The sequence below is a fragment of the Serinus canaria genome, chromosome Z (assembly GCF_022539315.1).
Source record: "Serinus canaria isolate serCan28SL12 chromosome Z, serCan2020, whole genome shotgun sequence".
Lineage (NCBI taxonomy): Eukaryota > Metazoa > Chordata > Aves > Passeriformes > Fringillidae > Serinus > Serinus canaria.
The window spans coordinates 59,165,383-59,191,598 of record NC_066343.1 but is presented as its reverse complement, the minus strand read 5'-3'; the positions used below and the strand labels follow the sequence as shown (position 1 = coordinate 59,191,598).

The window sequence follows — 26,216 nt, the reverse complement described above, 5'->3', positions numbered from 1 at the left end:
AGACATATGTCTGTGGCTTGTGGAGGCTAAAGGGTTCTCAGAGGTTTAGAAAACTAGCTAAGATATAAACAATGATAAATATCACAGTATTTCATAAAGTATCGATACATATCTGAGAATTCACAATTTTCTGAAAAACCCCAAGTTCTCACCCGGAACTATTTTATAAAGCAGCAGTTCTCTTCAGAAGTGACAAAATAACAAAGAGTATATTTTACGAAATAATTATAAAACTGAGGTAAAGTTCTACACTGAATGCACATTAATAAAGGAATGAATTAATCCCTGATATATGTTACCTGAAGAAATATCAAAAATTACAAATTCTTCAGTAATGTAGGAGGTTTTGGGTTTTGGTTTTTGTTTTTTTTTTTTTAATGGCTGTGTGTATGCATGCATGAATTTCACAGCATTTTGCTAAATATTTGTCCTTTTGCTAAAAGGACAAAATAACAAGAATAAATGAGAGAATAAAGCATCAATATTTTCTCAATCCCAAAGTATATAAATTTCAAAACACATCATTTACACTTTTGAAGAACGCTCACATTGCAAGGAATCACTGTTGAAATAAGTTAGATTTCCTTTCTGGTGCAAGCTGCTGGTTTGCTATAGGATACATAGATTCCACAGTATTTCTCAAGTACAAGATGATGTGCTTTCATAAGAAACAATGATAAATCTTCAGAAAATGTGCTTCGCCATATTTTGCATGCTACTAGTCTTTCATCAGACATTACATTAACTTAAAAAACATTACATAACTTAAAAAATTGGTGACAAATTGCATTCTCTAGAAAACAGCTCAATATGATGATCAATTCTCAGAAGCAGCTAAGAACACACCATGCAGCTTTGATTGCAGAGTTTGGCTTGGTTTTTTTGAAAGGACAGTTTCTAACAGAGTAGCTATTGCACAGTATAACGAGCACAGGGTTTCAAGCAGCAATGGATCAATGTTAATTTATTATCAACTTATGTAAGGCCCTAGCAACTTCAGATGATTTTGAAATAGTAAGCAACACCCAACAAACTTGGCTGAAGAAGCTTCCCAACCTTCCTGCCTACTGCTGGCATTTGCACAGCAGTACTCTTCCACAACATATCCACGCAGTCCGTACCTTTGAGAACTTCAGCAGTGTAACACCTCAGAGCACTGAATCAGTATTTCAATTTAGACCACGTGAATTGGTCAGACTTAAGCTGATATCTTAAACATCAAAGTTTACAAACAAAAAGCATGCTTCTACAAACTAGGGAGTGTCTTCAGACCATTTCAGCAAAGATGCCTTCTAAAAGGATGGTCTTACATAGTTGCACTATTGCCTGCCTAGAGTGACAACCCAATTTCAGGATATCATGGACGCACTCTGCTTCTTCCTAGCACAAACCAAGATGAGCTGCTCAAATGTGGATAACCTTATGGAAATAAGAATCACACAGTTGGTGCTCTCAACAGCTTATGTACACCTATTCGCATCTTAATGACAGAGATCAGCAGTTGGAAAGGTCATGACTGAGACCTCCCAGGATGATGAAGAAGAGCAGCTAATCATGCCACAAGTTATGCAACTGCTGGGGGGGAGTTCAAAAAACCAAAGCAGATAGTTACAAAGACAGGCCTATGTACAACAGATAGATATCTATATAACTGTAGGGATAAATACTTACCTGTATGCACAGGAACATCAGACAGCTCCAGACACCCTTCTCCTCAGGGAAAACTCAGAACCATGAGACACTGTGAATTTTGCTCTACATGACCACCATATACCTTTCTATATACCTCTGAGGTGAGCACTGGGATTTGACTCAGAGACTGATGAATGTGAGATTATCCATGTTAATATTCTGATAACATTATGTCAATGAGGTGAAAGGATAAGCTTATAGGAAACAAAGGAGGATTATTTCTATGGATCAAATAGAATTCTGTTGGCAAACAGAATTTTGGGGTAGGAAACTCATTGGACAGAAACTCTTTTTACACAGGAATTTTTACACTTGGGTCATGCACCTCTACTAATCAATAAGTAACTTTCTGAAGACAGATGAAGAATAAACACACGTTGCAAAACATGTCATAAAATGAGAGTTGCTTCTTCCGATGATATGATTAAATACTCCAAATGACACAAATGTCCTCCTACAAATCTTTCTGAACTTAATGCCAGGACGTGCTTGGTTACTGTTTGTCAAGTTAAGTTCATTTTCTCCTTTCAACAAGCACCTCATACAAAAAAAATCCTTATTAATTAATGTTGTTATTCCATAGCAACTTCCTTTACACAGTCACAACAAAGACCTGTCCCATCATAATGAGATTACATAAAATATGCATCCACCTTAGTTGTATAACACCCACCTGAGATGGGCTTTAAATACGCTTCTTTTACCAACAGCTTTTTTCTTAAACTGCATGCTTTTTGTGACAATCAAAAAACCAAAGTTGCCTTCTTCAGTTTAGGAAAGCTGGGTTTATGGTCTTGCTGCTTCTTATCTTCTTAAAGGAGTTATTAGCATTATTCAAAAAGATAGTTGATAAAGAACATTTAACTGTTTAACAATACTCAACAGACAGTTGATTATAGAAAGACATGTCAGTGCACATATGGCAGGCAGATAAATTATGCACATCTGGATTACTTTTGGCAAGAAACACAACTAAGTGTCTAACGCCAAGTTTAGCAATCTGTCACTATCAATATGTGCATTTATTTAAAGACGTCAAGGATTCAAAGTCATATTTTCTATTTCTTCATAAAAGTTCCAGCTCTTCACGAGACAGCAAAACAGGTGACAAAACACATTGCATAAATTGCCAAAGGCTGTATAAACAGGGAAAATTTTTAACTTACCATGCTTACAGGAGTAGCCAAATTTTCAAATCAACTCTACCCTTCACCAGTTTATATTAGTATTTAATATATAAAGTGGGTTCTGAATGAAGTTCTGAATACCCAGCCTCAAAATTTAGATGAAATTTTGCTAAGTCCAAAGAAAATAAAATAATATGAAGTACCTGAAAAGTTACAATTACGACCTTGTTTGTATAGTAACTGATTATTTTTGGTGACAGTGTAATGAGAAAATTTACTCATATCTAAGTATATTGCCCAAAATTTAGTAATAGATTTAGTGGTTGGGAGAGCTTACACCATACTGTAAGGCAAGCATAAAACTGAAGGTTAAGAAGTTACGCTTTTTCTTAATTCAAATCTGAGATAAGTAATCAAAAAAGGAAAGTACAATTGATATGAATTAACATTCACCACAGAAAGAAATAGTCGCATACAAAAAAAATTTGAAAAGCCAGAGCAAGTTCTCCTCAAAAGAACAGAGAGATTGATCAAAAAGGACTTTATAAATCCATAAATATCTTAAAAATATGAAAATCAAAATCAAATTTTGTGGCAAAAAGCCTAGCTGCTTTCTTACACATTAAAATAATTCAGCTTATACTAAACAAAGGGAGAAGGTAAATAATTATTACCACTGCCTATCATTTCTAATGTAAAAAAAGCTATAAAAACAAGTTGTAAGAATTTCAAGGCTACTCATTGCTTAAAAGGGTGCTGTTTCTTTGGTATCAGAAATTCCACTCCTGTTTAGCTCTATGATCATAGTATGGTCATCATCCATGGTCCTCTTATGATTTTCATCTCTGAAGGGAATAAAACCTTATTCTGTCTTGCTTACACTGTCTAGATGTATTGAGAGCACATTTACATTAAGCCTGTGTAAATAAATTTAACTTTTATATTCATATTTATATATGAATACATGAAAAATACAAAGGTTTTGATTTACAGTTGTAATGGGGCCTTAATTACATTCACAAGAAATTGAAATATCTTGAGATAGGTCATAACATTTCTTCTAAATACTTACTCAAAGTTGTATTAATATTTGTTATATCAAAAAAATATATACATTATATATTTCAAAACCTGAAACATTGGCATATTTTCTACAGAAGTATTAACCATTTGCATTTTATTTCACACAAACACAGAGGTAAACAAGTAGCTAAAATATTTAAAATTTTAAAGAATTAACTGATTCACCACCTTACTGAACACCATATCTGCAGCTTTGAGTGAGTTTTCACCAAGCCAAACATAAGAGAGAGGAGCTGGAAAAAAACAGTAAAAAGACATTAGAATTATCTGCTTTACTGATAAGCAACCATGCCTGTGGTAGAGGAATAGATACTGCATTGTTGGGGTTACTGAAACAACAGTTTTCATACCAGCCTCAGGACAAACAGACTAGGCAGCATGAATTCACCCAGGCCTTAGAGAACTTAAATTAGATGGATTTTTGTTTGTCTTTTCACTTTTACTTTGCTGCTAATTCATGCTCTAGTGGATAACAGTACCTGCTACTCACCATACATAATCTATTTCTCTTGTCTCCAGTATCTCTAAAATTTTCACTCTTCTTCACAAGTACTCAAAGAAAATATGCAAAATTTGGCACAGGCACTTCCCACCACAGAAGGAGTTGAGAAATTCTCCTGACAAGTATGCATAGGGTAATATTTTAAGCAGATGATTAATTAAATCAAATTGAAAATCTCTTAAAAAGGATAAGTAAAAGAGGGTTTGTTTACTAGGACAAAAATCTTGAACAGCACTGAAATGGGTAAATACCAAGCTGAACAGTCACTGGTTAGGTACTGACAACACAATAGTTTACACTCCCTGTTGGGCACTTGACATGAATTATTTACATGCCAGCGAAAATAAATGGACATGGAACTTGATAACTTCAGTTGTACTATATCTCACTTTAAAATTCTTTTAGCAGATTGGCAATAGTTTGTATTGTGTAACAGTGGCTCTTTCTTTGCATACATATGTTCACACTCAAACAAATTTACCTGTGTCTAGACACACTGCAATGTCTTGAATATTGAACTCTCTACCAGCAGAGGGGGAACCTCTATTGTGATTTCTTTCTTACAACACAATCTTAAAGGCAGACTTCTAAACCCGTTATTTAGTTTCTAGTGCATTCTTTTTACAAACCTCACATGCAGGACTAAGTTAACACTCCTACTTCCCCTGGATATTCAAGACAGAAGAGTCAAATTGGCTGACTGTGCTTGTTGCTTTGATCACATCATGAAAGAGCATTTCTAAAGCTACTTCATAATTTTAGCCTATACCAGCGTGACTGTATGTTAAGGGAAATGTATACATTCAGATTTTTCTTGATCCTTGTTTTAAATTACCTCTTATCAATACAAATAACTCATTTCACTGTCACAATCTTTTAGAGCATTTTTTTTTTGTGGAGAAGAAACTTTTATCTTTCACAGAAATCAATGTTCCTTCTCCTTGCACTTGAATTTCCAAGATATTCAAAACTTCGTATCTTCATTACCATTTAGAGCACTTACAAGACTCTTCTATATGGACATAAGCAGGAGAACAGAAATAACCTATTCCCACAAAGTCTTACACAGCAAGTCAACAGTAAATACAAAGAAACGAACCTATATTTCATACATCTTAGTGATTGTAATGACTTCTCCTACTATGATTAATTCTCACCTTAATTTCCTTCCCTCAAAAGACTCCCTCAGATTAAAGCAAACTTTATGAGTTATCCAACGAAGCAATGTATCACTAGCTCTTGTACTCAGAAAGCATTATATTACAATGTTCTCTTAAAAATAAAACCTCCTGCCAATAACAACTGAAAAATTGGATAGTGGGCATTTGCTGGAGAATCCTCAAGATGGAAGCTTCATATATAGAAGCAAAGAATAAAATATTTTAAGTATACATGGGTTTTATTTCATTTATGTATTTTCATTTACATCGCCCACAAAAGATGCTCTAGATTGGCGTTATCATGAAACAGTAGTAGGAGATATAAAACAAGAAACACAGATCTAATGTAATTCAAGAAAATATTGTAAACAGATACTCTTTTTTTTTTAAGGGCAAAACATTTTAAGTGCGAAACATTTTTCTCACTAGAAGACAAGTGCCAAAAAAAGGAAAAAAAAATTTTAAAAATATCTGAATCCCTGTCTAACTTTGCCAAAATCTAATCTGAGTGCTTACATTGTGCTCAAACAAAACTTTGATCATAAATTTCTTTTCAGAGACCAAAATGAATGACAATAGGAAAGCAGGTTTCTATGGCAGGGCAGCTCTGTTAAAGCTTTCAATAACCATGTCAGCTCCCAGGGGCTTTAATTTGCTTCTGTGGTGGCCTTTGTTTCTATCTTTAAAGAATTCAGAAACTACATGACATACATGTACTTAATTTTTTTTTTCAGTATTCTTTGGTAAAATTCTAATTGCTCTCAGACACACATTTCTGAGGGATGATGGTCACCAGAGCTGATTTGCAGAGCCCCAGACAGGTGAGGATCTCAGCCTCTGACAAGGAGTCCCAAACGCTGGCAATTTCAATTCTTTTGGGGAGGTAACAGGCAAGCACAGCTCTAATTTTCTGCTTTTTAGTATTCTTCTTTCCACTCAATGCTTGGTGACATTAGCTGGCACACCCTGTCTGTCAATATTTTTTTTTCCTGCAGAAGTAGTTTCATGGGGGAAAAAAAGAAAGAAAAGGAATTTTCTAGGCCTATAGTTTGCTTTTCTCCTCTTCATCTCTTCTCCCCTGTTATTTGCCTCTTAAACTTAAGATGAAAACCTCGGGTCTGCAAAGACAAGCAGGAGATTACTACTGCATGACAAGAAAAACCTCTCTTGTATTTTCTAACAATAGCCTGCCAGCCTCAGAAACAGACTACAAGAGACATGTAGATTGGCTCTTCTGAAGCAAAACTTCAGATACTATGTGTAAATAACATTCTCTACTGTTATGAAATACAAAAAAGCTGATATGGCCCTTAAATATAGTACCATAGTACAGGAAAACCTTGCAAGATCTAGTACCAGGCACACAATTGAAAGAAGTAAAATTGAGAGGTTAGAAGGGTTGTATTGATACATGCTTGCTATAGAAAACTATGATGATAAAGTTTAATTTTGGAAATTTTCCTCAGTGCCTAAAAGCTCATGAACAGAAAGCTTATGGTGGTAATAACCATAATTCTTCCTTTGCAGGAACTGCAAGTGTTCCACTAAATGGGTAGATAAGGACAGGCTGAATGGTGCCCTGAGCAACCTGGGCTAGTGGCTGGCACTCCTGTCCAGTTCAGGGGGGTAGGAACTGGGTGATCTTTATGGTCTCTCCAACCCAGACCATTCTATGATTTCTAGAAATTGAAAGTAAAATCAGAGGTTTTAAATAATAAGGTGACAGAACCAAACTCTTTTTGAAAGTCTTTCAATAGCCAAGAAGTAAACATTTGCTCAACAAGAACAGACTTCAGTTCTCCATTTATAAGCAGAAATTTAGATTTTCAGAGTGGTTTTGAGTAAGACAGTTATAAACATCCTGTGAATAATCACATCTGTCCCAGCAAAAAAAGCAGCAGATAAGAAAACATGAGAGACAGTAGTTGTCCAGAGTGCAGTCAGCTGAAAAATGCTATATTTGTGGAATCCTGTGGTCTTTTGCAGGATTTCTGACAGATTTTTCCCGTATTTTAATAGAACTACATCAGTTTCTTGGTGAGTCTTTTGTGGAGCTCAAATAGCAAATTCCTTTAATAGGTACAAGGTTGTCACAAATTTCAAGTAGTAATACTTTATAGCAGTCTTTAACAAAACTAGCATTGCCTTCTGAAATGCGTCATTGGTCTAAATTAAGAACTAAGTAACTGATAAAAGAACATTTAAGTTCTATAGAAGAGACCTGGGATTCAGATTTACAGCTTTCTTTTCACAGCTAGAAAAATTAAGAATGTTATCAAGTTTGCAAACAAATTCACTGAACAAGCTAGCTGACATTATTTTTTGCATATTATTCAAAATTAAAGAGTTGTTATCTATTAGCAATTACATTCTGTATATTCATTCTAATAGTCTGAATAATCGCCCCAAGAGGGGAATTCTGAAATACTACCAAATAGACATAATTTCTTTTTGCACACAAGATGAATTAATACACTATTAAGAATATAAATTCAAGCAAAATAAATGGAAACAACTGAAATAATCTAAATGGTAACAGGAAATTTTAAATCTCTAAAGTAAGGAGAACATGGCCATTGACTTATATGTTAGCAAAATGTCCATGAATTATTTCTGCATTCTCTAATACCATAGCTCGATTGACAAGGAGGAAAATGATCACACAAATAGAGAATATTAAATCAACATAGTTCTCAAAAAGCATTCAACTCAGAGGATGACTGTTTCTAGAACAGACATCCTTCATAGGAAAATACTAATACATACTGAAATGAATCAAACATGCAGAGTAATTTCTTTACAACAGATAACTAATTAGAAGATGCTCTAAATTTTCTATGTCTCAGGAAACTCAAGAATGCCATTTCAAAACTTGAAAGTGCTATATTTTCAATTGTTGCAATAAAAGAGAATACAAACTGATATCAAAGAAATCAAAATCTTTTCCAAAGTGTCAAGAAAACATTGAACGACAATGTTGAAGTGTCAGAGACCATCACTACCTCTTTCAATTAATTTGCAGCTATTGCTCACCAGCAGGTTGTAAAGTGACATATAACTATATAAGTGCACTAAAATCTGTATTTTGAATACAAATTCAAAATTTAAACTCAATTTTAATTCAAAAAACAAAATCAATTTTCAGATGCAAAAAATAACCTGATAAGGTTATTAGGTTATTAATTTAGCAGATTTTTCCAACTTTTGATGCATTTTAGTCAGCTAAGTCAGTATTTTAGTCAACACAGTGAGAGTCTGATAGATAATCCTGAAGAGGGATAGTCAACTCTTCTTTCATTGCTTGATCACAATACGCTGGCAATACACACTGTATTCTCAAGCACTCCTAGTTACCCATTGCAGGTTCTCAGAATATTTGAAATTGTGCTTTCCAGAAAACATAAGTTGAAATAATTGCAAAGCCAGGACAAGAAGACCATAATACTGATTTATTGTTTAAATTATTTGCATTACTCCTACAGTGAGAGAAAACAATACTGTGACCACAAGAGCAACACATGTGTGGTGTGAGACTCTCTGTGACTACAGTTCTTACGACTGATACCATGTTTCTTCAATTTGTGTACATGAGGTTCTATGCATATAAAAGCACTGTGAAGCAGCCTGAATAACAACCATGTCAGAAATGGAGAAAATTAGAAGAATTCAGCTATTAGAATGATAGCACCAGTTGGTGCTAGTAGTCTTGTTTTCCTTTGTCCAAACTTTTGCATTAAGCTCTTAATTCCTGCTTAAGATACAAACTCTCATTGGAATCACTAATTAAAAGGCCATTAGCTTTGTGGTTTTACCTGATAAGTCAACCAGCGCTTAAATTACTGTAAAATAATGGCAGACTACTTCAGTACCTCAGAGATGACAAGCAATTACATTAAAAGACTGACATGCTGCAATACTACACTACTACTTCAGTCAAACATGTAAGTGCAGAGAGCAAGATGCATGAAAAAGACCCAGACATCCTCCCATCTAAAAACCCTGACCTAAGGTGCAATATAGTCATAGATGTAACTGCAGCCATCTCTGGTATAACAACTTACAACTGAGGTGCCTCTTTAATCAGATTTTGCAAATAAAAGAAGAAAATTAAGTTGAAAGAACAGAACCACAATTATGAATCTGACCCTTCCTGAAGGCCAGTTTTGCAAAATATTTCATATCCAATAAGCTAGATTTCTAGTCTCCCCTCTGGCATGCTTCTACCTAGGACAATAGGCAAGTTTCTCCTCTTTCACTGTATCTGATTCCTCCCTCCAACCCCTCTCTCTCTGAATAGTCTCTATTTTAAGGTTCAGATACATTTGCTACTAGTTTTGTCCCCAAATGCCTTAGGGAGATTCAAACCCATGCACATCATGATCAATATTATACAGAAGTGGATCTAAACACCAGACCACAACTGTACCAAACTAACACAAAGAGGTCCTACATGCCCCACTGCCAGACACAGGAGATTTTTAAATTCTCTCTCAGCTAGGTTCTACTGAAAGTGGAGAAAGTGCTTTGCCATTGTTTAAATGCAGTCCACTTCTACAGCATCCATCCCTCTGCACAGGGGTCAGGGATTGATGATCTGATGCCTTTTACATGCACAAAAAACATCAGCCAAACCCTAAGTTTACTACCCACAAGAGCAGACCCTTTGAGCTTTGACCCAGTTGGGTTACTAACAGCCTGTAAGTATATTCCTAACTAAACCCTGCTGTCAAGTAAATATCAACAAAACAACATGTAACAAAACAAAAAACTTATTTCAATGTTCCTGATTTCAAAACAGGCAGTTCTCCAGTCAATAAACATTTCTTCTAATGCTACAAGTAAGTGAAAGGTGACTAACAGGCAAAAGACTTTTTAAATGTCTGGCAAGTTTGGAGAGCGTTTGGAAGGAATAAGCTTGCCAGAAACTGCTGGCAAGCACACTCCCTACAACAGCCAGCAATGGATATCCAAGCATGCATTTTTGCTTCCTTTCCCAGACATAGTATTACCACCCCCACCTTCTTATTTATGCAGGGAAAGGGTGGCATTATTGAATTTGTTTTCTTAGTTAAGCAAATTTTTTTCCTATTGCACAGAAGGAATGATTTCCAAAAGGAGAGGTAGCCAAATACATCTGGGGAACATTTTAAGCCTATTTTACAGGTACTAAAAACTGAATTGTCAGAGTCCATTGGCAGAACATAACACTTCACTTTTATACAACATATTAGCTACTGCATTCCCAGCTTAGAAACAGTTTGAGAGTTATACTTCTCAAATATAGCACTGAGATGCAAATAATGGCCTCAGAAAAATGTAAGAAGTCATGCCCATTTTCTTTAGAAAAAGAGAACCTGCAACTACTTTTATATTTTGCTTCTTTTGTTTTGCTAAACCTTGTGTTTGCACCCTATCTATGATGTGGATTAAATCATAACTACTTCACACTATTAAGGATTATGGAGTGGATAGACCATGGGAACCGAACCCACAGGAAGGTTTTGCTGGGGGTTTTATGTAATGATATCCAGATAAAAAAAAAACTTGACATGTTGCATTCTAAAGCATATAGCAAAAGTTAAAATCTCTGTCTTAAAAGAAATGCTTTCTAAAAATGCAACTATGAACTGGGAAAAAACAATTCCAGAAGCCTGCATTTGGCTGTATCCCCTCTTCTTTTGTTGGCCATCTTCCTGAAGCAAGCAACAATATTACCATCAAAAAAGAACTTAATCATTTCATATAATACCTGGCAAGTTTATGTGAAAACAGTTTATGTTGCAGTAGACTTTTTGTGGTTTTTAAAGTACAAACCAGCAAAAGCTATTCACATCTTAAGGAAAGCTAGGAAGAACATTTGAGAATGTCCCTTTTCTTCAGATGAGTAAGTAATATTTACTTTTCCAGAGCCTGTGACTGGCAGTATCAATAACATTCTCTTGAACTGACTATTTTTTATAAATCAATTTTGAAATACTGCTCCAGTGCCTTGATTCCTAAACACAGACCCACAAAAATTAGTCTAGCAAGATGACATTACTCTCTTCTCACTGACCAAATGCTTTGTAATAAGCAGACTGGCAGAGATGACTTAATTCAAACACACTGAGTAACTGAATAATTAAATCAAATAGAAGAGCTAATAAAGAGTGCATAGAGACTGCACAGACAACATTATTTAGGGAATGGAGAAAGTAAATGGAAAGAGAATACTAGTAAGGCTTAAATGTGCCTTGATTCAGTATTCTGATTTATTAAACATTTCCCCATCATTTTATGCCCTAATAAGTTTCCATTGACTAACATGACCTAAAGCTACAGAGAAAGCTAGCTCAATGCAGAGTTTCCTAGTATGTATCTCCACCAAGCTGCTGCAACTAAATATCAGTTAAAATAATTGAGAAAATGGAAGCATACATATCACAGCAAATTTTTTTTTGAGACTAGCATCTGGGTGTAGTAACAACCAAGCCACTTTGAACACCATGCTGTTTCAAAATACACTAATCCTATTTCAAATTCCAATAAAAAGTGAATTTTACAATGTTTTAAAACCAGGAATGACATAATGTGAAATTAGTTGAGAAATGCAGTTGAGAAATTAATATAAAAAATGTACTTTGTTACCCACATTCAACTGTCAGGTTATCAGGAGGTAAAACTATAACTTACATCTACTGTAAACAAAAGATGACCAAGATAAACCAAAAATAATCTGGCACCACATATTAACACATAATCCAATGCAAGTTAAAACCAAAAGTTAATGTTCAATGTGAACACTGAAGCCTGACATCCTGTTGTCTTCTCTTCCCTTCAACCAAGAAGAGATACACCCTTAAATGTCAGTGAAATTATTTGAATGATCAGTGGGAGCACAGCCCCCTGAAGTCAGGTAAGAAATAGAGTCTTAGTTATGGGTCAGCTCTTTTCAAATGTTTAATTTCATGTATTTCTAATTGCAAAAAGACACAAGGATCAAGACAATCACGTCTGTCTATGCAATACAATCTAAAACTTAACACAGTTGTATGGCAATAGTGGAAACCTGACTTTTGACAGCCAACAGAAGCAAGAATCAATTAGTGAAACTTCTGGTAGCAGACAGAAAAAAGTACCTTGCCCCAAAGACCACCCATTTGTTTTATTACCTACTGCTACAATGCACAATGATAATATAGCTAAAAGGCTGCACCTCGATCTTCACTAAAGCCAGCCAGATCAGAAATAGCAATGACAAGAGTTTGCTATGAGTTAAAGGCTATCAATGCAACTGCTTGTACTCTTCAACTCATGGAAATTCAGGCCACTGCCAAGTAAGTGAATGAAACAGAAGACTAAATGTAATTTCAGGAATAGGTAGCTTCAACATTTCATTTTTGCAATTTTAAAGCAGCAGGCTGTCAAATCCAATTCAAGTGCTCAGAAGCAAGCTTTACTATTAGAAAAATAACTTTTTAGTACATAAAGACATTTTTTGTGTGTCTGCATTAGTAAATGTAAATTTAAGATAAATCTATGCCTATTTCAAGACCAAAACATGCTGCAGATGATTCAAAATGTACATTCCTGGGCGAGCAGAGCTAAAATCTTATTTTTACATACATATTCATATGTGTAAATACATATGTGTATGGATTTAATACAGACGAATAAAAATTATATATTATACAAACACGTGTACACATACACTCTACAGATCTCAAAATAAGCAGCACGGGCACATAATTAAGGGGTCCCCAGGGCTCATAAAGAAAGTGCAACGACCTTGTTAGTGTTTGGCCTTTCTTTCGCACCCAGTCTCATTGTAAAACAGTCAACCATGAAAGTACTTTAAAAAGCTGGTTTTCTTTTTATTTACAGCATGATTTTATAATGTACCATTCACGTTTTATAGAAGCTGGTACTTCTGTATATCTTTCTGCCAAATTCAACATGAACCACAAACTTTCTAATTTACAACTTTCAGAAATTTGAATGCTTTTGAATACCAGGATTTTCAACTTTGCAATTTAATGACAACCCTGCCTTTGGCCTTTCCTGACCTGTTGTGAAGTAAATCAGGCACACTAATGTGGGCTAACAAGTCTTTTTCACACTGTTCGATCACCCTGCATCTTTTTTCTCAGCAGACACCGCCTCTCTCCCACTCTCTGTCTAGCCATCCTCCCTCAAAGCAAACAAAATGGTCACTGTAACCCTGCATTACTGCTCATTAGATCACAGGTTAGTCAAGTGGAACTGCCCGAGGTTCCCAAAGGAGAGCTATACTTCAAAAATCTGTCCATGTCAAATGAAGAAAAAACCCCTGAGCGTGGGGTCACCCAGATCAATGATCAAAAGAGACTGAGAATAGTGGAGGGAAAAAAAGAAGAAAAAAAAAAAAAGAAGGAAAAAAACCCCCCTTTTTTGTAAAAAACAGCCTTCTGTATAATAAATCAGAATAGAAAAATACTAAGCTTTTTCCCCCCACTTTAACAACAGTCCATTTTGGCTTTAAAATGTTTTTTCTTGTTTTTTCTGAAGATTTTATAAGAGTAAGAGGATTCTTAAAGTGTTAAGATTGAGGTTTCAATAAAACTCAAACTTGCTTTGAGAAAATTAGCAGGAGGAATAATAATGGAAGATAATGGAGACTTTCACTCCATCAAATAAATATTTAGCTATTCTAAAATGCGTCAACATCAATTTCCATTCAATTATGACTTTAATTTAAACAAATCATACATTTAGATCTTCATGAGAAATGATACAAGTAGCATGTCCACAAAAAAAGGTAGTCAAGCAAAAACTACATAGTCTGAACTCTTCTGCTGCATGACAGATGTGCAGGCACGTGCAATACTTCAAGAATGTACAGTACCATGTCTGAGGCCTCTGTTGGTCTTTTACGTACACATTAGGACAATTTTTAAGTAAAAACCACAAAAACAAAAAAGCCCAACCCAAATTTTTAAAAAATTTAAATACAGTAATAATTTTAAGTAATATATTTTAATTCACAGAACAGATCAATTTACTCAATGAAGAGCATTGACTGTTTAATGAGGGTCTGTGCAAACACAGGTTATAGATATCACCTGCATTAATACTGTGCAGCTAAAGGGACCTGATTGCTTACTGGAATATTGGTTGCAGAGCATCTTTTTGTTTACAGCTCTGAAAAGATTTCTTCTCCTGCCCCAGAGAGTGACTCAAATTTCACTCTCTTGCTCCCTTCATCCTCAGCCATGAGTAAAGGCATAATTAGCAACAAGGAACAAAGGTAAACAAATTGGAACAGAATATCTGCAGTAGATTTGCCGTTAATATATCGTCTGTTGTAAAAGCATTACTGCAACAGAACAAAGCTACAGGAAAGCAAAGGAAAGAAATCCTTAAAGTACTTAAATGTTTCATAAATGTGGTAAACTATTTCCTAGTATTTATTAGTAACATAAAAACCAAAATGAGACTGTAAATGCTGTGAAAATACATTATATACAATATACAATATTGAAAAAAAATTTTACAGAATAAGCTTGCATTAACAGAGAGGCAGATGAAACAACTTATTTTAAATAAATAATGCAATTGTAACAAATATATAACAGTATATGCAGTAATCCAAATTATCCACCTCTGGAGATATGTGTGGATGAAATTAAAAGTCTTTTAAGCAAAGCTCATTCACTAAAGCCAGTTGGTCTTTTTGTTAGATTTCTTTTTTTTTAATCAGTTTGCTAGATGCCTCACATATCTATTAATAGGCAATAGATGCCTATTAATACTTGAAATGGAACTCCAGTATGCATTAACTTTAAGGATGCCCACACATTAATACTGAGTCTTCACTTTTAAGACAGTATTAATACAGCACAGGCTTTCTGACCCTTGCAACTTCACATCTAATCAGAATCTGAAAAACTAAATATAACAGAAAAGATCAGAAAAAGCAAAGATATTGAGAAATATGTAGTCATAGCCATGGATTATTCAATACACTGTCAATATTCTGGTTTTAAAACAGTAGGAAAAATACCAGGATGATGTGTGTAAATCTGAATAGTAAATGAACACATTTTCAAGTGAAAAATTGCTTAACTTCACCTTTTTTAAAATATGTTAACTAGTTAATTTGTATGATCCTTCAAAAAGTTCTTTTCTAGACTAACTCAAAACTTCAGGCTGTTCAGATTCTAACAGAAGTTACTGTTTCATGTCAGACTGCTGTAATAGATTTTCTAAACATTTAAACTATTTTGAGAAAATATTTATGCTTATAAAGATTCCAGCATGACTAATGATATGCTGCAGTATCAACAAATCATCATTAGAATAATGCCTTTATATTCAAAACCCTGCTTCTAGTCTTATGAAGACAATTGTTCCCAGATGCTGGAGTGGATAATTCATGTTTCTTCAGAAGAATGTCTGCATCTGCTGTTGAATCACTGCAAGAAGTGGATGGGAAAATGGTTTCCTCTTTTTGAACCAAAAGTCATTATGCACTGAACAGAAGTGGTTTCTGTGGAAATAATGGACACTGTTCAGCTTGTATTGCTACAGAAGAAGGCCTTCAATGGCTCCAATTTTCTCTCAGTAAAAACTCACAGTACTGCATCCTCATAGTCTCTGAACTGTGGGGCCCTTCACTACCTTTGAATTTGCAGAACCCCATTTCATTCTTCGTTTTTGTTTGAACCCCAGAATGCTCTCTACTCATTTCTTTTGCTTTACTGCCAGTAAAGTCTTGGGAAGTAACAGGGAAAGAGGTACACGAGACTTGTCAGCAGTCCCCTTCCCTTTCTCCTGTTACTCCTTCTCTCTGGTTCATTACATTTGCAAAAACAGCAGTGTCCTGTCCAGCAATCAAGCTCACAGCAATCTTTGATTTTTGTCTTCCACCACACCCAGAGACCATCCAAGATTTTTCCAGGAGCATAAAGGCTTGAAAGAATTCCAGGGTTAAATAAATGAGCTCAAAACTGAGAATGGATTGGAAGGAATTTAATCTCACCTTACAGTAGTATGTGTTTCCTTCGTGGCCTTTGACAATTGTAGCATTGTTTCAGTAACATCCAGACCACTGATGAAAAGATGATCCTTTCTCCATACGGTCACTTGGGAAAACATCATTGTTTCATGAATTCTCACATACATGCCAACACCTCCATCTCCAGAGATTTATGGTTTGTGTTCGCTCATAGGGATTTTACGCTCAAAAATCTAAAGAACCAGCCTCTGATAGGCCAATGACACCTCAATTTTCAGGTTTGTTTTTCCTCCCGCTGCAGCTCATAGTCAAGAGAAATCCTCCTCAAGCATCTTCAGAAATCTTGAGTTTCATAAGGAGCAGAAAGCCTCCCATGCTCAGGCTGAGCTCTGAGCACCTTCTGTTTGATGCAGGTTTATAAGAAACTCTGCGTACACATATTTCCAGCAAGGTCTTCAGGGTGTGGGTAATTACAGACAATAACAACCTATGCTGTGTCACAGTGTAGGTAGTATTGATGAAGCTGAAAATTTTCTACTTTTGGGGCACATAATTAAAATCCATCTTGAAATACTTACACAGATTTAAAATACATAGATTTCCTCCTGCTGTGGTTATTGTTGAACTTCCCTGCAATGACCAATTAAGATGCTCATCATGATTTCCCATGTGTGTGAGTGTATAATTCCTGCAGAATGGACTGTGGCCAGAAATTAATTTCATACACTGCATACCTACTCTAATGGAATGAAGATTATGTGATCATAATCAACTTGAAAAACATTTTTTTTTAAATTTGCTTTGTTATATTGAGTACCAAATATATATTATGTGGTTCAACTGCAAAAAATTATCTTTTCCTTGGTAAATACAAGGTCCACAGTATCTAACTTGCATTTAATCAGCAAACTTATTTTAGCACTAAAAAGAGAAATAGAAGAATAAGTCCTCATCGTGTAAAAAGCAGCAGCTTGTATTATTGAACTCAAGATTTCATTCTAGTACATATACATACATATATCCATGTAAGATGGGTGTTTGAAAGAAAAACACATACTAAATCATTTTTACAATAGAAGATTTTTCACAAGCTTGATCCAATGACTTACTAAATACTTTTCCATTATTTTTCAACTGATCCTGAGACCATTTTTGCTAAAATGGTAGAGTTATATTTGGAAAGTAGTTATATAGCCACTATTTTGTTCCACTTGTAATAGTTATTAATTCTGAAAGAAAAACGACTTCTCTTGTTCACGTAAGATGTCACTAACAGTAATTAAATTTTTGACCATTCAAGAATTCCCCAGAACATCAATATCACAGACTAGAGGCTCAAAAGAGTCTGAATGATTGTGTGGTCAGATTTGTATCCAACAGGCCTCAGGATTTCATTTAATTCTCTACTAAAGCAAACCAAATTTTTATCGATCAAAAAAATTTCATAAAGAACTGCAAAAAGCTGTGCTCTTCTATAACAGTCCTTACTGAATACCATATAAGCATTTGTAAGCATACAAATATTTATGACAAACATTTACTAAACTATGCATATAGATTTTTATCTGAAAGCATTTTAAACTTTCTGTCATAAATTAACTTTTTATTTTTAGAGACTATGCTCTTATCTTTACAGCCATTGTGTTTAGTTCTGCAAGTGCAGCCAACTCCTTCTCTTTGAATGACATTTTTTGTCTTCTTTCTTTGCTTGGAAGTCAACAAAGACGCTAAATTTTCAAAACATAATAAGAATATATGCTTCTTTCCTATCTCTCTCTCAAGTCCAGCAAAAGTAATTGCACACCCACTCTAGAACATTCATTTTTAAGTAAGAGGGAAAAATAATTTTCCAGTATTTCCGGTATAATCTTCCTTTACTATGGTTTACTGTAGACAGATAAGCCAAAAAAGCAATGAGAAGTAATGTGGTAGGTAGAAGGGCCCAACTCTCACTGGATTTTAGACGCCCACACCTCCAACTTACCACACCAGTTCTAGTTTTACACCTTTCTCCCACCTCTTGTTTTTGCCTGTATGCCAATTGTCCAATTGTCTTCTCATCTGAATTTATTTAAAATAAGACCTTGAGGAAGGATAGTAGTTAAGCAATTTTCAGGTCCAATTCATCACATGGTCATACAGACAGACTGTCACACCTGAAAGATGGGGGAGGCAAAGAGGCCAGCAACTAAACCAATACCGCTGATGAAATAAGTACTCAAAGCACACACCATCTATATACATATAAAACAGCCATTTGAAAACCCAAATAGTGCTGCAAAAATCCACGTCTGATGTTCAAAACTATATATAGCAATACTCTTATAAATCTACTCCAAGACACGCAGCTGCTTTTTTTTGCAGACGAGTACCTGGCACCATGCACTACAAAGGGCCATTCAAGAGATTTATTTCTCTAAATACAGTTTCTTGTTGTGAAATGGGTGTATGTGCACAGGACTTCTACTCCTGTGTCTTAGCTACTCCTACTCTTTATCTTCTTGCACATTGTGTAATATGTGCATATTTGCAGGTGTGCTGGAGTAATTTTTTTGGTATTTTCAGGAACACCATTCCAAATCAGAGTTTCTAGGGGCAGTCTTTGAACTCATTTCCTTGCAGACTCACATATTTGTCAAGAGCACAACTGGAATTTACTATTCAGAGAGATACTTTTCTTTGTTAAGTTTTTGTTTCTTTGTCCCACATACACCGGGACAGCAATACTAAGCTTTACTAAGTGATTGACAATTGTATCTATTATGGCTTTGTTTATTTTAAAACATGATTGAAACACAAACTCAAGCAAGAAAAATGTGTGGCTACTGTTTGGATTCAGTTTTGCAACTGTATGAAATTCATTGCTGTTCACATTGAGCTAGGATATGGATTTACTCACATTTATTTAAATTTCTTAGCTTTTTAGATTGCACTTTTTATATATTATTTTATCAGAAGATCCTTTTATATCTAAATAACTTTCCTAATAGGTATGATGAAATTTTTAATCAGAATGGAAGCTCATATGAGAAATGTAAATAGGAGTTACTTCTTCATTGTTCTAAGCAGGGCAAAACTAATATTGCCTAAACACTAGTTTAATAATATTCTCCTCTCCTGCAAATGTGTTCATAACTGCAGTCTGACAAATAACTCTTCTGTTCCCTCAAAGGCCACAGTTGTGAAGAAAGCAGCCAATACTCAAAATAGCAGAGTCCAGCTCCAAAACAATCTTCAAATATCAGGGGATACACCTTGGACGAAAAGAAGTATTTGCAGTGAGGGGATTGCAAATATTAAGGTCACTAAGGTCACTATGATCTCAAAAACAGGGTAGGAATCTATATTTTGGCCATTTACTGCAGTAATCTGAAGATAAATCATCTCAGAAACAGTTCCTTGAGGAACCAAAAATCTGTCCCCAATTTAACTTTGCTCTGGACGTCCCTGTCACAAAGCACACAGATTTTTAACAGCTGGACTTTGAAAACTCAGATTTGAGAGTCTTGACCAGGGTGAGGATGGGACAGACTGCAGAGAAAACTTTCATTTTCACTCGTGATTGTAGGCTAAGTTTTTGCAGTACCTGCTCCTGGAGAAAACATTTGCTCAAATCTGTGAGCAAAGATACTATATACCCTCTGAAGCTAAACCTCTTTAGTAGTCACTGCTCAATGCAGTTTTTCAGATTGCTAGTAATGACATCTATTACTCATACACTGAAAGGGTTCCCAAAGAAAAACCATTTTCCTCTAACTAGCAGAAACCACAAACAGCATGAATTATGGAAAAACAGTACAAAGACACTGGAATATAAAGAAGTGATTACATCCTGGAATTGAGCCTGTCATACTAAGTAGCCAACTCAGACCATTGGCAGGCCTAGAAAGCCCAACGTGCAGCATGTTCCAGATCCCCACCACCAGTAAGAGCCTCCACAGATGCTGGCAAACCTGAGCACTCTCCTGCAATAGTTATTTAGCTTTAAGATATTTAGGGCTTCAAGAAGACACTTTATCTACGAAATTATTTCTAGACATAAGCAACAGAGAAGAAACTTGCAGAGTAATAGATAACAGCCCTCACAGACCTAAGATGGCTCTTTTCATTAGGAGAGTCACCTTCCACTATTCTGCTAACAGAAAACCTGATTAAACACTGTCACTGATTCAAAATCCATATAATCTCAAAAAGAAAAGTGCATCACAATCAATGTAAATAAGCAACAAACCTCTCACACTCACTTTTGAAAATATTGTTTGCACTTAAAAGATTTTTTTAGATCTTGGTCTATCAAAGAAAAAAAGGACAATCAAAAAGACTCTCCTATGGAGTTTCACACCCCCATCAAGTCAAATTTAAAGTAAGGTATTGTATGCAAGAAAAAAACCCAGCACTTGTGATCAGCATAAGCTTCCCACACTATTCTTTTCCCAACAACTATATTTAAAACAATGGTATAATCTTAAAATAGGCTGAGAATAGGTTGATTTACTGTTAACTAGTAAATCTATATTAAAAAGTTCTACCTTTATTTTTTTAAACAGGAAATTTACAACAGGTCTTCAATGATTTCTCGTGTTACTAGTGGTCACCAATTTAAATATATGGAAAAAATTTATTATTTGCTTGAATTTTTGGATAACTGAATAAAAACCCACCAACAGGTTATACTGTATTAATGTCTTCACATATATGATCTTAGAATAGAGTAGTTCAAATAGAGTGGATCTACACTGATCATCTAATGCACCTACGATCTTAAAAAGAGACTTAAAATAGAAAGATCCCAAAGTCAACACACTGCCAAACAAGAAGCTGCTTCACCAGTGAACTGGAAAAACTAGTTCAATTTGGTTCCTCCTTTGGCCAGGCCTATATGGCTTCCAGGAGCCCTAAACAGATTCAGACAAGCATCCAGAATAGCCTGCTCCTAAAATATAGTGGCTACAGACAACTTCCAATACATGCAGCTCCTTAATATTGCTCTGACCTGGGAGAAAAGTGCACACTGGTTCAACTCACAAGAATCCACTGCAATATCCAGCTTCTGATACTCATACACAAAGTAGCAGACATGACAAAGCAAAAATTAACAAGTTGATAATCACAGTAATGCCTGTTGCCTTTTAAAACAGTTTGAAGCACTTTTATCACCATTACTCTCCGGCAATATTTTAACACTGGAAGAGAAATCTGACTAATCAAAACCAGTTTCAACAATCAAAAGTACTTTTGTGTAGAAAAGTAAAAGCTCATTTTGTCAGAAAGATGCTTATTTAAAAAAACCTGCAATTAGATGAACTGTTTTGGAACTTCAGCCTGTATTTTGGAAACCATGGCCAAACTGATAAGCCTCCGCCTTCCCTCACATGCTGAGTAACTAAATTTATTTTTCATTTGTAAAATTTTTTATTTGCTATTTCATAAGTTTTCCAAAACTACAGTCTGAACTGACTTAGATAGGATTAATTCTTCATTATTGTAATTTCAATCTAAAATAAAGTTATTCTCGAGCAAACCCGTTGGAACAAAAACAATTGCATCAGTTTTACTGCCTGGTTAATATATGCAGTCTTTATTTCAGCATGGCTCAGTAGAAATCACTTAGCAGATACTTAAATACGTCTAAATACATGCTGTTGTCAGAGGAAAAACAAAACAACTTACAAATATCTTTGACATGGGAAGACAGAACAACCACCAAAGAAGTCTACATAAGAGAAATATGAGGGACGTCTTTATTTATAGTTTCTGAAAAGAAATGCCATGCCAAGTTTACTTTCTTGAGTTCATTTAAAAATCAAAATATAACTAGAAAACAGCTAACTAGCAACAGAACTCGGGGGAAAAAAGGATTACATTTATTGATTAGTGTTTCAGCTTGGCTTCTCCTGTAATTTTCCCTGGTCACTTCAGTAATATGAAGTATATTCTGCAAAATGAATTAGGTTAAATTGCATTTCATTAATTAAATAAGTTATTTGGATATTTTGCAAGTATTTATTATAGCTGTGAATTGAACTATTCCTGATATTGCTTATTAATTGCAGCACATAGATTCTACAGTATCACTTCTACCTAAGCAATGCATGGAAAAAAAAAACACATTAAATAAAGTACAACATTGTGAAAAACTGAAGCAACTGCACTTCCCAACAAAAAATATAACTAACATCTGTTGCAGAAACTGCTTGGCACTTGCACAGTTTTGTGAAGAATTTTTGTTGTAGATAAATATTTTCTACATTTCCTATTATGCACCACTCAACTCAGACATTTTCCTTAATTATACTCCAAGGAGTCCTTTCATATCCATTAAAGAAAGGCAATTTGTTGCCTAAAAGAATGCATACATATTTTTAAATTTCAACTGCGACTCATCTGTCTTCTAACACATGAAACAAACCACGAAAATACCTATAATTAATGGACTTAGTTCTGCAAAAATTTCTAATAAAACTCTCAATGCTCAACATATTACATTTGTTACATATTTATATGTTGGTTTTATATAAGCAATGGTCTTGAGATTCATCATTTTACTTCTATTCCACATCTCAATAATAGGAAAATAGCACAGAAAAGCATTTAGGAAAGCAAGAAATCAACATTTCAACATTGGTAAAAATTACCAAAAGAGGCTTCTACTATGTATACACAGCAAACACAGATCATCATTTTTTTCAGGGACAACGTAATAACTTGTGACATTTTCTCTCTTCTTTTTTTCCTTTTTTTTCTTTTTCTTTTCATTTCCCTTTCCACTACTCTTAATTAAAGAGCTTCAAAATCACTGAGCTCTTAATACAGTGTGAGATTTTCCCTGAGAATACACATGTACAGGGCACATTTAACAAAACCATTGTATTCTGCACACATTCTGTTGTACTCATACATTAGCAATGAAGACTTGGCTGCTACCATAATAAACTGGAAGATTTTTTTTTAAGAAACATGTAGGAGAAATCCATTTAAATGCTATTGTAAGCACATAGAGATCTATTACCCTACTGAGATTTCAAGCAAGTGGTAATGAAGAATGAGATGAAAATGAGGGTACTGCTAAGAAAAGAAAGAAAGAAAAAGAAAAGAAAAGAAAAGAAAAGAAAAGAAACAGAAAGAAAAGAAAAGAAAAGAAAAGAAAAGAAAAGAAAAGAAAAGAACAAGAAAAGAAAGAAAAGAAAAGACAAGAAAAGACACGCAAGAAAGAAACAACAAAGAAAAGAAAGAAAGAAAAGAAAAGAAAAGAAAAGAAAAGAAAGAAAGTTACTCTAAATACACAGAAAATTTAGTTCAGGCCCAAAGTCTACCCACGTGAGTTCACCGGCGAAATGAGAGAGTTACAAGCATAATTTGCTGTACAGCAAACCAACTGGCATTGCATTCATTATTAATATGAAATTGGACAAAGAACATTTCCTAAATTTTATTTGCTACCAAAAACTTCACTTATTATTGAACCAAATTTGGCCTCTTTAAAAATGAAAAAAATAGTAAAATAAGAAATACTTAAATCATAAAAGAAGCAGCCCTTCTGATGATGAAAAATGTGATCTGTATTGCTCTGTGAAAAAGTCAAAGCCAAGGCATATAGACTATATTTGGATGACAAAATCCAATCCGTTTCGTCTCCGGATATTTTCATTTTTTAAGTTGGAGGTTTTTGCTTTTATGCTCTATAATAAACTAGGCCAAATTTGCTTTTATGCTCTACAATAAACTAGGCTAAATTATTAAACTTACATATCAAAATTCATATTACATTTCCTTTAAGTATTCATTACTTTTTCTAAGTCTATTTTTTTATATGAAAAGACCTAGAACTTGTAGGTTCTATCCCTGCATAACTTTCATTTACTTCTTTATGTAATTTGATATTTTCAATCCAAATGCCATTTTTTTTCCTTTCTCCTAAGAATGAATTTTCAGAAAAAAGGACCAACAATTTTTAAAAATATTTTACAGTGTAGTTTACAAAGCTGTCACAATCTATTCTTTAAAACACTGCTATACTCCACTCACATTTATGCCATTTCCTAATTTATTTCCATTTCCTGCCATATAATAAGCTTAACTTCTTTTGACTCGGAAAGGAGATGCAAGCAACAATAAAGAAACAAAGGCTGTATGTTCACTATACTGTACTAAGAGCAGCTGTCCTACAGATCAGTTTGTTCTGAGCCGAAAGTCTAAAACTTCATATTACAGAAAAAGAAAAATCTAAGAAAGAATCAGTTTAAATACAAAGCAGGAACACAGTAAGGTGCTGAAACAGTTTTCTCTCTGCTGCACTCACGGAACAAACAGATTTCTCATATAATCTTTAAGAGGAGTCCTTTAAATGACATTTATGAACAGAATGACACAACCCGATTTTAACTTCTTCCTACAATTTCAAAAGTAATTTTCAGCACTTCCTCAAATGTGTCTGACATAATAGGAATGTAGACAAGGCAAATTTCTCAGAAACTGAAGAGCAAAAGGTACACTGAATAGAACAATTACATAATTTACTCTGTGATAGCTAGAAATTAGACAAAAACATTACTCCTTGGAACAGGAAGATGAGAACCAGTTCAGGACTTCAGAACAGGAATTGCAACTCTGACCTCAAATCAGTACACAGCAGTTCAGAAAAAAGCTTTTACATAAAAAAGACAACTATGGCTGCAACGTATTGCTTTAAGCAGTGGAAAAGAATGGAGTAATGGAACAGTGCAAAATTAAAACTAATAGCAAATAAAAACCCAAGTTAAACAAAAAAATCACTGTCCCAGCAGCTTTTCACAAGAGTAGTTTTAAAAACATCTTTCCTCCCTTAAGCAAAATATGGTAAAAGCAAAAGATCTGTTTGTATCCAAGCATTACTTGTTTGTTTTCCAGAACAACTAAGTCTGTATAGAGTGCAGTGGACTAAGTTTTTAGGGACTGGGACTGTTCCTGGTCTGCATACTTACAGTAAAGAAGAAACTGAGGCCAGTCCTTAACCAGGATGTCAGGGTAATAAGTGATAGGGGATCAGTGGCGTGCAGAAAGTAAATACAAACAGGCAAAAAGCTGACACGTTAACATACCTCTTGTACTGAGCGAGCTGCTGGCTTGTCTTGGTGATTGGCCAGTATTAAAAACGGCAAAGTACATAACTGTGGGTGCTGAAGAGCAGAATGCAGCTCATTCCTAGCAGTTTCTAGATCATCTTCAGAGGAGGCGCTGTCTAGTACAAATATTACCCCTTGGGATCCTTGGTAGTAACGACTCCAGTATTTCCTGATATTGTCAGCTCCTTTCAAGACAATAATGAGAACTAATTAAAACAAGAAAAGTTTAACAAAAATATAACACTTGTAAGTGAAAATAAACCATCTACTTAGAATGAGCAAAATAATTAACTAAATTTTCTCTCTTAACCATCATTAAAAGAATAAAAAGAAAAAAAGTATTAAAAAAATCCAACATAGACTCACACCCCCATGTCAAATCAACATTGTTTAAATAAGGAAGGAAGTTGACTCAAAGCAGCTTTCTTCCATTAAAGCTTCTGCTCTGTTAATGAGTACTAGCAGAACTACCATGCTGACAGTACCACAGAGCCTAATCCTTTACCATCTCACTGGAATATCTTGGCATTAATACCTAAACCTTTACCCATTCTTTTTCACTTTGCCCTGCAGCTC

General features: G+C 34.7%; 1 protein-coding gene across 5 annotated transcripts in view; it reads right to left on the bottom strand.

The window, feature by feature from the left end:
- Nucleotides 1-26,216, bottom strand: part of ARL15 (ADP ribosylation factor like GTPase 15) — a 239,060-nt gene that overhangs the window by 118,280 nt on the left and 94,564 nt on the right. For 4 of the 5 annotated variants that reach the window (XM_030237333.2, XM_050987034.1, XM_030237331.2 and 1 more), the window contains one exon: nt 25,617-25,825. In XM_030237333.2, coding sequence (XP_030093193.1) covers nt 25,617-25,825 — 209 coding nt within the window. Of the gene's footprint in view, nt 1-22,100; nt 22,475-25,616; nt 25,826-26,216 lie in introns of those variants that run through there. The other variant, XM_050987033.1, reaches the window with a different exon arrangement.